An 18288-nucleotide genomic window follows, 5' to 3' on the forward strand; every position below is an offset into this window, starting at 1 on the left:
GAGGAGCTCTTCTAAAAACAGGGACACATTGATTGATTGATCGATTGCATGTGATGTGGACGCTGTATGACTGAAGGCTTGCATGCTCCGAGTATCAGGAGCGCAGAAAAACTAAGGGGCTCTTCTAAACACAGGGACACATTGATTGACTGCATGTGATGTCGACGCTGTGTGACTGAAGGCATGCGTGCTTGATTGAGAAGGCATGTGATCGCTTATTTTCCCGCCATTTTCTCTTCGACCTAAGCGAATCGGAGAAATTTCAGCGAAAATGACTCCTGGTATCAGGAGCACAGGAGAACCGAGGAGCTCTTCTAAAAACAGGGACACATTGATTGATTGATCGACTGCATGTGATGTCGACACTGTATGACTGAAGGCATGCATGCTCCGAGTATCAGGAGCGCGGAAAAACTGAGGAGCTCTTCTAAAAACAGGGACACATTGATTGACTGCATGTGATGTCGACGCTGTGTGACCGAAGGCACGCCTGCTTGATTTAGATGGCATGTGATCGCTTATTTTCCCGCCATTTTCTCTTCGACCTAAGCGAATCGGAGAAATTTCAGCGAAAATGACTCCTGGTATCAGGAGCACAGGAGAACCGAGAAGCTCTTCTAAAAACAGTGACACATTGATTGATCGATCGATTGCATGTGATGTGGACGCTGTATGACTGAAGGCATGCATGCTCCGAGTATCAGGAGCGCAGAAAAACCGAGGAGCTCCTCTAAACACAGGGACACATTGATTGAGTGCATGTGATATCGACGCCGTGTGACTGAAAACATGACTGCTTGATTGAGAAGGCATGTGATCGCTTATTTTCCCGCCATTTTCTCTTCGACCTAAGCGAATCGGAGAAATTTCAGCGAAAATGACTCCTGGTATCAGGAGCACAGGAGAACCGAGGAGCTCTTCTAATAACAGGGACACATTGATTGATCGATCGACTGCATGTGATGTCGACGCTGTGTGGCTGAAGGCACGCCTGCTTGATTGAGATGGCATGTGATCGCTTATTTTCCCGCCATTTTCTCTTAGACCTAAGCAAATCGGAGAAATTTCAGTGAAAATGACTCCTGGTATCAGGAGCACAGGAGAACCGAGGAGCTCTTCTAAAAACAGGGACACATTGATTGATTGATCGATTGCATGTGATGTGGACGCTGTATGACTGAAGGCATGCATGCTCCGAGTATCAGGAGCGCAGAAAAACTAAGGGGCTCTTCTAAACACAGGGACACATTGATTGACTGCATGTGATGTCGACGCTGTGTGACTGAAGGCATGCGTGCTTGATTGAGAAGGCATGTGATCGCTTATTTTCCCGCCATTTTCTCTTCGACCTAAGCGAATCGGAGAAATTTCAGCGAAAATGACTCCTGGTATCAGGAGCACAGGAGAACCGAGGAGCTCTTCTAAAAACAGGGACACATTGATTGATTGATCGACTGCATGTGATGTCGACACTGTATGACTGAAGGCATGCATGCTCCGAGTATCAGGAGCGCAGAAAAACTGAGGAGCTCTTCTAAAAACAGGGACACATTGATTGACTGCATGTGATGTCGACGCTGTGTGACTGAAGGCACGCCTGCTTGATTGAGATGGCATGTGATCGCTAATTTTCCCGCCATTTTCTCTTCGACCTAAGCGAATCGGAGAAATTTCAGCGAAAATAACTCCTGGTATCAGGAGCACAGGAGAACCAAGGAGCTCTTCTAAAAACAGGGACACATTGATTGATTGATCGACTGCATGTGATGTCGACACTGTATGACTGAAGGCATGCATGCTCCGAGTATCAGGAGCGCAGAAAAACTGAGGAGCTCTTCTAAAAACAGGGACACATTGATTGACTGCATGTGATGTCGACGCTGTGTGACCGAAGGCACGCCTGCTTGATTTAGATGGCATGTGATCGCTAATTTTCCCGCCATTTTCTCTTCGACCTAAGCGAATCGGAGAAATTTCAGCGAAAATGACTCCTGGTATCAGGAGCACAGGAGAACCGAGAAGCTCTTCTAAAAACAGTGACACATTGATTGATTGATCGATTGCATGTGATGTGGACGCTGTATGACTGAAGGCATGCATGCTCCGAGTATCAGGAGCGCAGGAGAACCGAGGAGCTCTTCTAATAACAGGGACACATTGATTGATCGATCGACTGCATGTGATGTCGACGCTGTGTGGCTGAAGGCACGCCTGCTTGATTGAGATGGCATGTGATCGCTTATTTTCCCGCCATTTTCTCTTAGACCTAAGCGAATCGGAGAAATTTCAGCGAAAATGACTCCTGGTATCAGGAGCACAGGAGAACCGAGGAGCTCTTCTAAAAACAGGGACACATTGATTGATTGATCGACTGCATGTGATGTGGACGCTGTATGACTGAAGGCATGCATGCTCCGAGTATCAGGAGCGCAGAAAAACCGAGGAGCTCTTCTAAACACAGGGACACATTGATTGACTGCATGTGATGTCGACGCTGTGTGGCTGAAGGCATGCGTGCTTGATTGAGAAGGCATGTGATCGCTTATTTTCCCGCCATTTTCTCTTAGACCTAAGCAAATCGGAGAAATTTCAGCGAAAATTACTCCTGGTATCAGGAGCACAGGAGAACCGAGGAGCTCTTCTAAAAACAGGGACACATTGATTGATTGATCGACTGCATGTGATGTGGACGCTGTATGACTGAAGGCATGCATGCTCCGAGTATCAGGAGCGCAGAAAAACCGAGGAGCTCCTCTAAACACAGGGACACATTGATTGAGTGCATGTGATATCGACGCCGTGTGACTGAAAACATGACTGCTTGATTGAGAAGGCATGTGATCGCGTATTTTCCCGCCATTTTCTCTTCGACCTAAGCGAATCGGAGAAATTTCAGCGAAAATGACTCCTGGTATCAGGAGCACAGGAGAACCGAGGAGCTCTTCTAAAAACAGGGACACATTGATTGATTGATCGACTGCATGTGATGTGGACGCTGTATGACTGAAGGCATGCATGCTCCGAGTATCAGGAGCGCAGAAAAACCGAGGAGCTCTTCTAAACACAGGGACACATTGATTGACTGCATGTGATGTCGACGCTGTGTGGCTGAAGGCATGCGTGCTTGATTGAGAAGGCATGTGATCGCTTATTTTCCCGCCATTTTCTCTTAGACCTAAGCAAATCGGAGAAATTTCAGCGAAAATGACTCCTGGTATCAGGAGCACAGGAGAACCGAGGAGCTCTTCTAAAAACAGGGACACATTGATTGATTGATCGACTGCATGTGATGTGGACGCTGTATGACTAAAGGCATGCATGCTCCGAGTATCAGGAGCGCAGAAAAACCGAGGAGCTCCTTTAAACACAGGGACACATTGATTGAGTGCATGTGATATCGACGCCGTGTGACTGAAAACATGACTGCTTGATTGAGAAGGCATGTGATCGCTTATTTTCCCGCCATTTTCTCTTCGACCTAAGCGAATCGGAGAAATTTCAGCGAAAATGACTCCCGGTATCAGGAGCACAGGAGAACCGAGGAGCTCTTCTAAAAACAGGGACACATTGATTGATTGATCGACTGCATGTGATGTGGACGCTGTATGACTGAAGGCATGCATGCTCCGAGTATCAGGAGCGCAGAAAAACCGAGGAGCTCCTCTAAACACAGGGACACATTGATTGAGTGCATGTGATATCGACGCCGTGTGACTGAAAACATGACTGCTTGATTGAGAAGGCATGTGATCGCTCATTTTCCCGCCATTTTCTCTTCGACCTAAGCGAATCGGAGAAATTTCAGCGAAAACGACTCCTGGTATCAGGAGCGCAGGAGAACCAAAGAGCTCTTCTAAAAAAAGAGACACATTAATTGACTGCATGTGATGTCGACGCTGTATGATTGAAGGCATACCTGCTTGCTCGAGAGGGCATGAGATCGCTAATTTTCGTGCCACTTCTTATTGGAACTAAGCAAATCGGAGAAATTTCAGCAAAAATTACTACTGGTATCAGGAGCGCAGGAGAACCGAGGAGCTCTTCTAAAAACAGGGACACATTGATTGATTGATCGACTGCATGTGATGTGAACGCTGTGTGACTGAAGGCACGCCTGCTTGATTGAGATGGCATGTGATCGCTAATTTTCCCGCCATTTTCTCTTCGACCTAAGCGAATCGGAGAAATTTCAGCGAAAATAACTCCTGGTATCAGGAGCACAGGAGAACCAAGGAGCTCTTCTAAAAACAGAGACACATTGATTGATTGATCGACTGCATGTGATGTCGACACTGTATGACTGAAGGCATGCATGCTCCGAGTATCAGGAGCGCAGAAAAACTGAGGAGCTCTTCTAAAAACAGGGACACATTGATTGACTGCATGTGATGTCGACGCTGTGTGACCGAAGGCACGCCTGCTTGATTTAGATGGCATGTGATCGCTTATTTTCCCGCCATTTTCTCTTCGACCTAAGCGAATCGGAGAAATTTCAGCGAAAATGACTCCTGGTATCAGGAGCACAGGAGAACCGAGAAGCTCTTCTAAAAACAGTGACACATTGATTGATTGATCGATTGCATGTGATGTGGACGCTGTATGACTGAAGGCATGCATGCTCCGAGTATCAGGAGCGCAGAAAAACCGAGGAGCTCCTCTAAACACAGGGACACATTGATTGAGTGCATGTGATATCGACGCCGTGTGACTGAAAACATGACTGCTTGATTGAGTAGGCATGTGATCGCTTATTTTCCCGCCATTTTCTCTTAGACCTAAGCGAATCGGAGAAATTTCAGCGAAAATGACTCCTGGTATCAGGAGCACAGGAGAACCGAGGAGCTCTTCTAAAAACAGGGACACATTGATTGATTGATAGCGACTGCATGTGATGTGGACGCTGTATGACTGAAGGCATGCATGCTCCGAGTATCAGGAGCGCAGAAAAACCGAGGAGCTCCTCTAAACACAGGGACACATTGATTGAGTGCATGTGATATCGACGCCGTGTGACTGAAAACATGACTGCTTGATTGCGAAGGCATGTGATCGCTTATTTTCCCGCCATTTTCTCTTAGACCTAAGCGAATCGGAGAAATTTCAGCGAAAATGACTCCTGGTATCAGGAGCACAGGAGAACCGAGGAGCTCTTCTAAAAACAGGGACACATTGATTGATTGATCGACTGCATGTGATGTCGACACTGTATGACTGAAGGCATGCATGCTCCGAGTATCAGGAGCGCAGAAAAACTGAGGAGCTCTCCTAAAAACAGGGACACATTGATTGACTGCATGTGATGTCGACGCTGTGTGACTGAAGGCACGCCTGCTTGATTGAGATGGCATGTGATCGCTAATTTTCCCGCCATTTTCTCTTCTACCTAAGCGAATCGGAGAAATTTCAGCGAAAATGACTCCTGGTATCAGGAGCGCAGGAGAACCGAGGAGCTCTTCCAAAAACAGGCACACATTGATTGATTGATCGACTGCATGTGATGTCGACACTGTATGACTGAAGGCATGCATGCTCCGAGTATCAGGAGCGCAGAAAAACTGAGGAGCTCTTCTAAAAACAGGGACACATTGATTGACTGCAAGTGATGTCGACGCTGTGTGGCTGAAGGCATGCGTGCTTGATTGAGAAGGCATGTGATCGCTTATTTTCCCGCTATTTTCTCTTAGACCTAAGCAAATCGGAGAAATTTCAGCGAAAATGACTCCTGGTATCAGGAGCACAGGAGAACCGAGGAGCTCTTCTAAAAACAGGGACACATTGATTGATTGATCGACTGCATGTGATGTGGACGCTGTATGACTGAAGGCATGCATGCTCCGAGTATCAGGAGCGCAGAAAAACCGAGGAGCTCTTCTAAACACAGGGACACATTGATTGACTGCATGTGATATCGACGCCGTGTGACTGAAAACATGACTGCTTGATTGAGAAGGCATGTGATCGTTTGCTTGCATGCTACTATTACTTCAAACTATGCAAATCGAAAAAATTACAGCGAAAAATTACTCCTGGTATCAGAAGAGCATCTGAGCCGAGGAGCTCGATCAAAGGCACGCCTTATTCCTGAAAGCCCGTTTCGTATACGTATAAGCGTGGTTGCCTATGATTAGGCGCTTCCACTTGGACTAAGCAACTCGGAGAAATTGCAGCGAAAAATTACTCCTGGTATTAGGAGAACATCTGAGCCGAGGAGCTCGATCAAAGGCACGCCTTATGCCTGAAAGCCCGTGTCGCATACGTACAAGTTTGGTTGCCTATGATTAGGCGCTTCCACTTGGACGAAGCAACTCGGAGAAATTGCAGCGAAAAATTACTCTTGGTATCAGGAGAACATCTGAGCCGAGGAGCTCGATCAAAGGCACGCCTTATGCCTGAAAGCCCGTGTCGCATACGTACAAGTTTGGTTGCCTATGATTAGGCGCTTTCACTTAGACGAAGCAACTCGGAGAAATTGCAGCGAAAAATTACTCCTAGTATCAGGAGAACATCTGAGCCGAGGAGCTCGATTAAAGGCACGCCTTATTCCTGAAAGCCCGTGTCGCATACGCATAAGTTTGGTTGCCTATGATTAGGCGCCCCCACTTGGACGAAACAACTTGGAGAAATTGCAGCGAAAAATTACTCCTTGTATCAGGAGAACATCTCAGCCGAAGAGCTTGATCGAAGGCACGCCTTACGCCTGATGGCCGTGTCGCGTACATGTAAGTTTGGTTGCCTATAATTAGGCTACTTCCACGTAGCTAAGCAAATCGGAGAAATTTCAGCGAAAAATTACTCCTGGTATCAGGAGCGCAGCTGAGCCGAGGAGGTCGATCAAACACAGAGACCCATTGATCGATTGCATCAAATAAAAATGATTTCTGGGATTCAGATCATATCAATATCAACAAGAGTTGTGTGTGATAATATTTTGTTTTATTATATCCTTCTTAGCATTTTACAGAGTTTGGCTTTTCACATGTAAGTTTCAGATATTTTTGTCGATTGGCATTCGTAGTGGATATATGTTGTGTAATAGAAACGTATAATAATCATAGTCAGAGAAGTATTCTAACAGCGACACGTCGTCGCTGCAAATTTTATTGGTCGAATGATTTCTCAAACAACATCAAATGAATAGATCACAAATGCGAGCCACCCAAAAGCGTTTTCGATATCTTCACATGTTTAAAGCTCACAAGAATACTCTCTTTTACAGATGGTTTAAAATGCTAGTAATCAGGTGATCAAGTTTATTGTACCTGGTATACCGAATACTAATTTTAACAATGTTTTCGACATCTTCGATGCCTATGGAAATAGATTGAGTTATGAATTTAGTTCCGATTATCTGAGCGTAGTATATTTGTATATTTCTTGTCCACGTGCCGCAAATCATGATTGTAATGGATCGAATTTTCGTACTTTGGTTCAATAGTGATTCCAAGAAAGATTACTACATTTAAGCGGGATTTTTATAGGTGCTGAAGTGCAGATGAAAAATACACAAGAACATGAAAACCGTGAAATAGAAACTGAGTGAGAAATAAAAAATTAAAACGATTACAGAAGAAGACAAAAGCAGCTCAGTTGAGAACGGTAATAAAGACAATAATTATGTGTCAATTATGTTTTAATAAAAGTCTTTCATTTCATTTACTGTGATTACAATAAATCAAATGATGGAAAAAAATCAAGGATAAAAGCATCTCACTGAGTTGCTAAAAATGATTTTGCCATGGCTATGCAAATGATAAAAGTAGTCGCTGTTTTCATAAATGTAACAATTTACAAGATTGTAATACCACCTACGCAAAAGAATTTAACGTATAATAATAAATGTTAACGTTTAAAAAAATAAATACCTATGTATTGTGATATACCACACTTATATCCACAGGGATCGACTTATGTTTACAATACGACTTACGGTCTGTGCAATGAAGTTATATTTTTGATTTCATTCATTCATTCATTCAACTAGTCAACATTCCATTCAAATCAACGTCTATCCAACTACAAGCCATGTAATCATTTATGTAACATTAATATTATATTCTCTACACTTTCCGTACGGTAGCGATAAATTTTTGTTTGAATGATCGTGGCTTGAGTAAATGACTGTTCATTTTGTACTTTTGTGAATGTATGTACCATTTAAGTATCCCATTAATCTTTCTTGATAATGCACACTTGTATGAAAAAACACTTTGAAACTGAGTGTACTTACTTATCGTAAGTACCAAATTTCACTACTAAAGGAATTCTTTCATAATCCTGTGTATCTTCACTATGTAGGGATATGCTATACATATTTTTTCATTATGACTGATTTTTTTCTTTCATCAAAAGATCATGTTTCGTTATTGCACGTTTTGGTAAATTAAAAATATGGAACGAGTCATACATTCTGTTATTTTTACTTTGCCTCAAGAAAACATGGAAACAAAATGAGATTGATTCAGTAATAAGTGCGTAGAGATTTACATACATTGCCAGAATAAATTTCATGCAAATGATAATTAATTGGATTTAAAATACAGATTCCGCAGAGCGAGAAAGATGAATTGGATGAGAGGGGCTTCGAGCCAATCTTTTACGAGGCAGCTTCTCTAGCGTCATCAGCAATTTTGCAAACTCTGGTCGATTTTCCGAATGATATGACCAACAGAGTATCAAAATGTCCTGAAAAATTACCAAATATGGATAGTAAAATTTGATTTGTAGTTACTTTGAGATTGTCGGTTTTTTTCCTACAAAGTACTGATTAATAAACTCTATTTATGGGTCCGGAATTGGAGGTAAGGCAGACGTATGTAAAAATTACTGTAGGGTTCAGGTCAGGTTCCAGATAATTAGACAATTATCATGATTAGATAAGAATACAATCATACCTTGACATCACGCGATGCTTGAAGATTGGCTAAGGCTTGCTTCATTCCTTTACCAACTTGCCAAATGATGGCCTCAGGAGGTTGTCCTTTAAACGGCCACTCTCCACACAAAAGTTCATACCAGACAGTTCTAGAGAAATTCGATATCTTTTACTGTTGCATAATTATTTCGCAACAACAAGAGTAAATTATGATTTTAGGATGGGTCATTGTCATTAGTAATGAAACATTATAAGTTTCTAACTTGATGACTTTAGTATCATGCGATATAATGACAAAAGAAAAAAAATTAACTCATAACACTCCAGACTACTAAAAACATTATTTAAGTTCGTAACTGACAAACAAGAACGATTTATCTGAGTAAAAATATTGACATGTAAAACTTGATTAACCTGAATAGATATCAGATAATATAAGTAACTTATAGGTTCAGAAAACGTATTCAAAGTACTTTTGGATTGAATCAGGATTTAAAACCGGGTCTTTCAGTGGCCAGGTAAATTCTCTAGTCACTAAACCATTTAGGCTGCAACCAGAGGGGAAGTTCTAGGTGGATACCTAAAGTGTGATGTATAAGGGAAATGAAAAAGGACGTAGGGAAGTTGAGCAATGGAGGATGGAAGGAGATATTTTGCGCTTTTCAAACAGATGTACATATCAGTATACTCGAAATTCTATTGCACAGTGCCGCCTGTGACCCAAGTAAGATTTAATTTTGAAGAGCTGAAGTGAGCGTAGTACGTACCCAAAAGCATACACGTCAGAAGCGCATGAAAATGGCAATTCTTCTTGATCTCTGTTCTGTTGCGGTCTTAGTCGTCGGACTACTTCAGGAGCCAAATAACACAACCAACCTGGTGGTATGCTTAATCCATTGCCCTTCCTATGAAATTAAGTATATGTAAACAGTAATAAAATCACTGAATTTTCTAAAATTATCTTAATGTACTTTACTTTGCGTGATTTGTTGCATAAAAGTATTGCCTTACCTATTCCCATAACATAATTTAGTCACACTAAACAGTCCAAAATCTGTTATAACAACTTTGCCATTTTCCAGGAATATATTTTTGCTTTTCAGATCCTTATGAACAATGCCTCTAGCGTGAAGGTATCCCATACCCTGTAACAAGTTTAAATACGTAGTTACTTTTACGCACAAAAAACTTCTTCACTCTTGGTACCGAGCTTACTTGTAAAATTAAATAAATATTCAACAACTTTTTTGTTTATAAGCATGTTATCTAAGATAACTTACCTGTGAAATCTGCTGGGCAATAATAGTTGTTTTATTCATATTAAATTTATCCTTTCGTAGATGAATATGAGTGTATAGAGTCATGCCTTTGCTCATACTAGTCACTATTGCTAAACGTGGAGGCTTCATACAGGCACCCATAAATAGAACTAGGTTTTCATGTCTTGTTTTTCGGAATGTTGCTACCTACAAAACAGAATATCTTAAATGAATAACAATTTTATACGAAGGTAAAATGTTAGATTCGTTACAGAAAAAAACGACAACACCCCTCGGTTTTATCTTAAAATTCATCAGAACTTCGCGCACTTTTCCATAGTTACCAAATTCCGAGGCCCCCTCCTGATTTTATAATTTTATTCAGAGAGAATAGTCAAACTTTGACCTGTTAAAACATTCAGTTTTCTTACCTCTAGCTTGAATGCTTCCAGGGTTTTGTCATCGTCAAGATAATAATCCATATTGAGGACTTTGATTGCTACGTCTCCGTGCCAGTTTCCTCTGTAAACTGTACCGAATCTTCCAGTCCCAATAGGTTCTCCAATTTTAAGTTCATCATATGGAATGTCCCATTCTCTCATGGAGAGCTAAAACGACAAAAGATAATGAAAGTTTGCATTTCGGCGTCTTGAGAAAACTTTAAATGTGAGCTTCTGTTTCACCTTGAGCTCAAACTTACACTGTTTTGTCGTGGCCAGCGACTATCACCAGGTTCACCGTCAGACACTTGAGAATCTTGAGAATCAACGCGTACAGGTGTTCTCTCCGAGTCAGTGCTGACACTTCCAGATCCAGAAACACTAACGGTTCTCTCACTATCGCTTGATACATTTGTACCTTCTAGACGATGTGTTTCTAGCGTCACATCTTTTTCGTTGTTTAGAGTGACATCTACGATCAGTGAATAGCATAGAATTAATAAATTAACATATTGAAATAAAGTACCGTGGTTTACTGTAGTTTTATGAAAATAAATATCATTCACATACCTGGAAAGTTGAACTGTTGTTTAACAGGTGCTTGTGGAGTTTGACTAGTATTAGCAGGGTGTAATGCTGGACTAGAAGGTGTCGAGCTATTACAGCTCGAAGTGTTTGAACTAGAATCAGCACCCTGAAGCAAAATTTTCATCTTATTTTTCTCTTTGCAACACCATACCAAAATATATACATGTGACTGTTTACATCATGACTACAGAAAACAGAGTTTTATTCAAATGTTGGGATTGAAATTTCAGGCGATAAAAGTTTGCGACCTTTCCATTGCCAAAATATAAGTTTCGACATTTGCGGTTTGAAGCTTTCATCACTTTAAACTTCGAGCCTACCCTTTACTGAATATAGTTTGACAGTAAACTTTTACTATAGAACAATAATTATTTGAATCGTACGAAATGCATCCACACCATAATTAGAGAGACAGTATAGTAAGGGAGAACCACAGGTACAAAATTTATCAAATTTTATCCATAAATATTACTCATGTTAGTTGAAATAAAAAACGAAAACAACAGAAAATTTCAGTCACTAATTTTGTCGCCTGTCTGAGGGTTTTCACACATAACTAGCGATGGACCGACTCCTTTGGATATTTTTTACAAGTTAAAAAAAAAAAAAAAACAACAAAGAAACCAATTACATACCTGAAAGGGTATATTCATTGAGGAATGAGGATGCGTACGTTTCCGATTGAAAGTAGCAGATATAATTGCATTATGATGGTTTGTAGATGTTATCCCAGGCCTGGTTAGTATTGGAGAAACATTCGTCATAGCTAAAGATATTGTATTTTTTTTTTAATTGCGAATGAATAAATGCAGTACATTTTATAACTATTATATTAGCAGTTTAATAGTACCTATGCTAAATACGAGTTGATATAGATAATTTAATACCTTTTTCATCAATTTCACGCACCTGATGGCAAATTTTTAATTATACGAATAATTACTTGAGTCACCGTCAAGTTTACATAAATTTTGTTAATTCAACACACATTGTTGAACCAGAAACTAAAGAGTTACAGAAAAAAACGGAGGATATGTTGATAACGATTGGTTTTGTATAAACGTCTAATTTTTGGTAAAGTAGATTTGAATTCTGATTTATTAATGATTCCCATGATAAAATAGACAAGTTTTCAATACCGTATCTGTTACAATTTCTCAATTCATCATTAGGTAAAAGAATCCATTAAACCTGAAACCTACGAAGAACCTACGCTGATGTAATATTATTCTAATACTTACCATCGGCCTGTATAGTTCGTTTGAATTCATCAAACAGTTTTTGAGGAAGACCGCAAGATGGTGGAACTTTAGACTCACAATCTCTATGGCACTTATATTTGCATTCCTTGCACTTAAGACCTGTGCCAATGAACATTTGTTTATCACAATAATCACAAGTGGTCATCATTTTAAAGGTTTTAGTAAAACGGTGAGCAATAACGTGACCCATGCCACGAGTCACTGTGGGAGTTCGTGGAGACTTTGGCACCTGAAGACTCGTGACTGAAAATAATAAGAGAAAATCTTAAATGGTAGACGGCTTGAAAAATGGGTGAATTCTGGGAATTTATATCTCGACAAACAATCATTCAATTTGATTGAGGTTTATTTTAACAAAAAGTAAGAACATCGAGCTGTGTTCACATATTGTTTTTATGAGAATCAATTTATGGGAGTTTTATTTGTTAAAAAATTTACACAAACAAACCTCGGTTCACGTGCTTAGATATAAACAAAATGCCGATCGAATTTAATTGATTGTCAACGTATCAATTCCCAAAATTTATCCATTTTTAACCGCGTAAGCAATTCCAGGCAATGATGTACAATTTTAAATACAAATAAACTCTTTCACATCGCCTTACTCTACGAATAAATATATTGGTAAATCTGTAATAAAGGTAGAGAATTATCTAACCTGTAGCCTTAAAGCTGTTATCGTCACTGTTAGCGCTGGAATAGGGTGGCGAGTTTATAGGACTGTCAGTGTTACTGTTACCCAAAAGAATGTCTCCAGTAATGTCTGCGCTACTGCTACGAGGACCTGGCTCAGTAGACAATCTTGCTCTAGTGGTACTGCTACCAACGGTTGGATCTGCACCACTGTTACAACATGGGCATGCAAATTAAGTAAATCCAATTATCAAACAAGTTATAATTATTCTTAGCGTTAACATTACAGGTTGTAATTTAAACCGAATGAGATGAAATATTTGTCTCCAAGATCATCAGCAGGTGACTGTAATGCTTTACAGTATATTGAAAATAAAGTACAACCTTGACGCTGTTTCCCCATTTTCTAGACGATTGGCCAACTGTGATTCGTGTGATTTGGATTTAGTTAGCGGAAATACTTCAGGCTGTGTCACAGTACTTTGTAGGCCAGTTTGGTGTCTCTTGCAGGGAGGAGGCGTTGTCGGAACTCTTGCGTCTGGAAGAACGAGAAATTTTCATAATCATGGATCGTTTTACATTGCTTAAGGTAGGGTATATATATATGAGTAGATGCCTCAAAAGTTGTGTAAATTTCGGCAATTTATACCTCAACAACTGATTACACAATTCGATTAGGATTTGCTTTATTTGAAAGTAGACAAATCGAGCTGCATTTATATATATATATATATATATATATATATATATTTTTACTACAATGAATCAAGAGGGAATATTGTCATCGACAATGACGTTACTTTACTTGGTGATGAGTTTCGTGGTATCTGTGATTCCTCAAAAATGGCTGAACCAATTTACTTGAAATTTGGACACAGTATTCTGAAATAGTTTCTCTTATTATTATTTTTTTTTTACTTCATTCAATAAAATAGCGACCATTTAAAGTTGAATTTCTGTAGTTTTTTTGTTCAAAGTCAAAGAAATTATATTTAATTATAATAGGAAAACTATGATTAAAGAAAAGGAGCGATAGCAGCAAAAGGGATAAATATTCAAAAATACAGTCTCCAAATTAGAAGTAAATTGGTTGCGCTGTTAGTGACGTCGTGGGTGTTACCGTCACTAACAAAGCTTCCTATTAATTGATTCTAATACAAAAATGACTGTAACGAAAGTTGATCCACATACTTTTGAATTTAAAAAAAACCTGATCAAACCGAATAATCGGCTATCGAGATATAAAATACCGAAAATCAGCGATCTACTTGTACGTGGTCCCTCAAAACGATAGAAATCAATTGAAGCAACGTACTGCGGCCCTGTCTGTTCAAAAGTGGCGTAGAGGGGGGTGTTGTCATCGACAGAGAACTTATAGACGATGCTTGGCCCAATGTATCGCTGTTGAGATTATTGTTATTGTGATATGGAATGCTATCTTCAGAGGGTACGGAACAACGCGTAGTACGAGAGCGTGCTGAACGAGGAGATGGCCCTCCTCGTAGATGATGTCTGTCCCAGGAGTCCCAATACAGAGCCATCTCGCTACTTTCCATATCGCCCCGCAAAAGAACGTCTGTAACACAATTGCATTACATTGAATGAAGTGTATAAAATATAATACTTACTACCAAGGGTCAAGTGATTTTATCACTTATGCATACTGGTGTTAAATTTTGTATACGACACAGGAACTACAAAGCTCACCCATGTAACGGTGCAGATTGTGTAACGCCCTACAGAGCCTACGGAGTTCTTCTTCGTGACGCAAATTGTTCTCGCCCAGCATACTACCCAATTCATGCTCCGACTTTTCTTTCAACGCTTCCAGAGAACTCGCTTTCGAACAAACCATCTGTAATTACATAATTTGTATGTATCCGTGTAATCTTCACAATAGTGGGTCAATTTAGTGTCACTTTAGCATTTATACTAATAATGATCTATAGTACATTTAATAGAATTGAAAGCTGCTGAAAATAGTATCGCAATTAACGATACCTGAATTGATTCTTGAGTTAGGCCAACAACGCGAAGCCATTGTTGCAGAGATGGATATTGCCTCATTTCAACAGGCAATGACTCGACAGCAAGCTTAGCCTTCCTCACAAGTTGTTTGGAATATAATTTTATCAATTTTCCCTGTTGACGAAAAAAATATATCATTAGATTATTCGTTACACTTTTTATTTTTTGTATCTTTAAGATAATCATGTTTATTATGCGGCATCAGTCAATGTAATAACACTCTGACAGAATATTTGTGTCTTGTATATTAAATGCGTAGTCATCTTTAAACTTTTATCTTTCCGAAGAATAGCTGGGTTAAAAGTTTGATATAAAAATATTTTAATAATCTAAAAATGAGTTTCGTATCATGTATATTATTTTACAAAATTATAACGAACACAATCATGAAACTCAATGTTGAGTTCCAAATTCATCGCAACAGCTAAAACCTAAGGAAGAAGTTGAAAGGTGGTAGAATAAACGGATTTAAAAATGTAGAGATAAATAAAACAGTAGACATATATGCAAAATATGCATCTTCAAATTAAAGAAATCAGCTTTTTCTTCTGTATATGTAAATCGTTAGTATAAATAAAAACGAATTTCCTTGTTCCTTTCCACAAGACATGCTTTTGATATTTACTTGGAATTTTTTTTATCCATGTCGACTAGATTATGGACAGAAATGTAAGAAACAAGAGGCATCACTTCACTGATTGAATAAGATTGGTGTAAGACTTTTTTATAAATCGTACCTACAATTCAATAGTTTGACCAAGTTCAAATGTGTGGAAATTGAAAATTGATTGGGTACAAAACTACAGCATGTTGAAATCCCATGTGAAAACACAGTATAATTTGTACAGGTCATAGAGAACTGCAGGAAATTGACAAATTAATGTGGCTGGACTAACAATGCCATGGTAACAACCAAAAAAAATTGGCCGTGATAGTTGAATCATTGTCGAAGTTTGAAGTATTGTATGGAATTCTTTCGGAAACTTAGAACTTGGCTTTATTAGGCAATGAGACGCATTTTGCATGAAAATCGAGATTCCCAAAGTGTATTTAAATTTTTTTTAAATCTACAACATAGTTGTCATTAATGTTTAACGGTTATTTGACAAATAGACTGATAATAGACTGAAAAAAAAAACACGTGGATATTATTTCTCAAATCCCTCATTTATCCAAAATTATGTTTTTTATACTTGAAGTATGGCAAATTTGAACTTGAACACTGAACTTGAAATATACTGAATAAGCAGTTTTACTTTAGACATAAGAGCAGTTAATTCATTGGAGGCCTTGTTACCAAACAATTTTTATTATACAGATGTATTGTTAACTTGGATAGATTCATGAAATTTTATAAAGTATACCATATATTTTTACACTTAGAACAGTAAAAATCATAGTAATTTCCAGGTTTCTTGAGTATTAATTGTAAAATTATGTCATCACACAATGGTAGAATAGAAGAAAATTAAAATGCTCCGAGAAAAGTGCTACGAACGGAGATCTTCTGAGTTTGAAAAATCAATTTTTCAGAGTTTAGATGCTGATCCCATTTCGCTGACTTTGTCATTAAAGTTTATGAAGTAAGGAACATGTCATGTTAGCATAATCAATCTTGTTCTAGATATTTTTGAAGTATAACGAGGAAAATTGGTTCCGGTTTATGATTACCACAGAAAACTTTCTAAGCAACAATGTTTCAATAACAAACATTCTGCTCTTAGATCAACCATCTGAAATCAACTTAAGGACTAAAAAAAACAAAACAAACACAACACAATTTTTATGAATATTACCATGCTACAATAATTTGATGCTGATTGTGAAATTTTAAGACTGACTTCCTATGAAGTGACACTGAAACTTTTGCAGTGCGCCACTTGATTATTAAACTAACTGGGTCAAGGGAATACAAATCACAAAGAATACATTTTAACCGATACTGTGTTTTAAAAGAAAGAAACGAGTAACTATGCAATAATAGCAGTGTTATCAATTTCTTGTAGAAGGAAAATTGAAGACTGACAAGTCTTTGAAAGATACTTTTCATATGAATGAATTCTCTGCTACTTGGCACAGAATCCTACCCTGTGGATAAGGTACACATTAAGAAATAAAAAGAAATTCTTAACACGACAAGCGGTGATGTTTTTAGAATCACTGAATGTTGTGAGAATTTTGTTTAACTGAAAACATGGTATCAAACATTGAATTACAACTGTATTTATCGACAGCTCGTTTCCAAGAATTAAATGATAAGCCTTGGCGCATCATGTTCTCGAGAATTATTATACCGGCCTATATTAGAATCAGTGCGATACGATTGATCAATTTTAAATAATTGGACGGATTTTTTAATTGGAAAATAGGAATATTCGAGGCTTAGAGTAGCAGGAGAAAGGAATGATTGATATATTTTCTATTTCCTGTAACAGGTCAAGCGGATTTGGAGCAAGAAGGAACATGAATAGGCGAGTGATATCGGGAAATTAGCGAAGCAAAAGGCGGCCAATTTCATAAGAAAAAATGCATCGTGTACCTCCAGAGTGCGTATTTCTTGTTGTGTTAACTCCGCGCTGGTAGAGCACTGAGTCCGTAAGCCTTCAAGCCGATCGGCCCAGATGTCAATCATGGATTGATCGACATCTAGGGCTCGCCGAATGTCCTGTTCAGCCTCCTCGCTGTCCGCCATGAGAAACGGTGACAGCTTCTTGTCTCGGTCACTAAACAACTTGTTATTTCACCAACATAGTATCCCCGACGCGAGGCCCCTATCGAATTCAATATCACAGGTATCGTAAGTAACCAAACCACTTATCAACATTGACAGCCATCTTGGCAGCCTATCAATGACGTCAGAGACGCCCGGCAGTCGTACGTATGGAACCCTCCCCGCCCTGAACCCCTTGTCGACGATCAAAGTCCAGTACGTGCGTTCGCAAACTCATCACTTTCTACCTTCAAACGTTGTGGTAGGCCTTTTTTATCGACCGAGTCAATCGGGGGCACTATAGAGATCAGTGATCGAAGTCTATGGGGTGGACCAGCCCCCTAACACTCACCACTGCTCGTATACTGAAAAGTTGTATGCGTTTTGTCTCCGTTTTTTAGTTCCTCTGCGTGGCGCTAGTAGACTTCTGACACGCTCGATGCCCTCGCTGGGCGCGCGCAAGCTTGTCAGACAGCTACTAGCGCCACTAGTGGTG

The 18288-nt window shown here is 39.4% G+C and overlaps 1 protein-coding gene across 1 annotated transcript; it reads right to left on the minus strand.

The window, feature by feature from the left end:
* Nucleotides 1–6922: 6922 nt before the first annotated feature.
* On the minus strand, nucleotides 6923–17943 carry ksr (kinase suppressor of ras). Its single transcript, XM_046634649.2, has 16 exons — nucleotides 17622–17943; nucleotides 15056–15196; nucleotides 14762–14909; nucleotides 14370–14630; nucleotides 13439–13592; nucleotides 13080–13264; nucleotides 12401–12664; nucleotides 11795–11925; nucleotides 11142–11265; nucleotides 10832–11043; nucleotides 10563–10739; nucleotides 10153–10338; nucleotides 9884–10017; nucleotides 9640–9777; nucleotides 8892–9021; nucleotides 6923–8682 (listed from the first exon to the last, which is right to left on the minus strand). Exons 1-16 carry the CDS (start codon nucleotides 17772–17774, stop codon nucleotides 8530–8532), a joined length of 2691 nt encoding a protein of 896 aa, XP_046490605.1. The 5' UTR covers nucleotides 17775–17943; the 3' UTR covers nucleotides 6923–8529.
* Nucleotides 17944–18288: the final 345 nt, after the last annotated feature.

This window comes from Neodiprion pinetum, chromosome 7, assembly GCF_021155775.2.
Source record: "Neodiprion pinetum isolate iyNeoPine1 chromosome 7, iyNeoPine1.2, whole genome shotgun sequence".
In the NCBI taxonomy this organism is placed as follows: Eukaryota; Metazoa; Arthropoda; class Insecta; order Hymenoptera; family Diprionidae; genus Neodiprion; species Neodiprion pinetum.

Coding starts and splice junctions, on each gene's coding strand:
- ksr (XM_046634649.2), bottom strand. CDS start 17,774: ATGGCGGACAGCGAGGAGGCTGAACAGGACATTCGGCGAGCCCTAGAT. Junction 13,593..14,369: donor TTTGAACAGACAGGGCCGCA/GTACGTTGCTTC, acceptor TCGTTCTTCCAG/ACGCAAGAGTTCCGACAACG. Junction 11,926..12,400: donor ACGAACTATACAGGCCGATG/GTAAGTATTAGA, acceptor CAATATCTTTAG/CTATGACGAATGTTTCTCCA.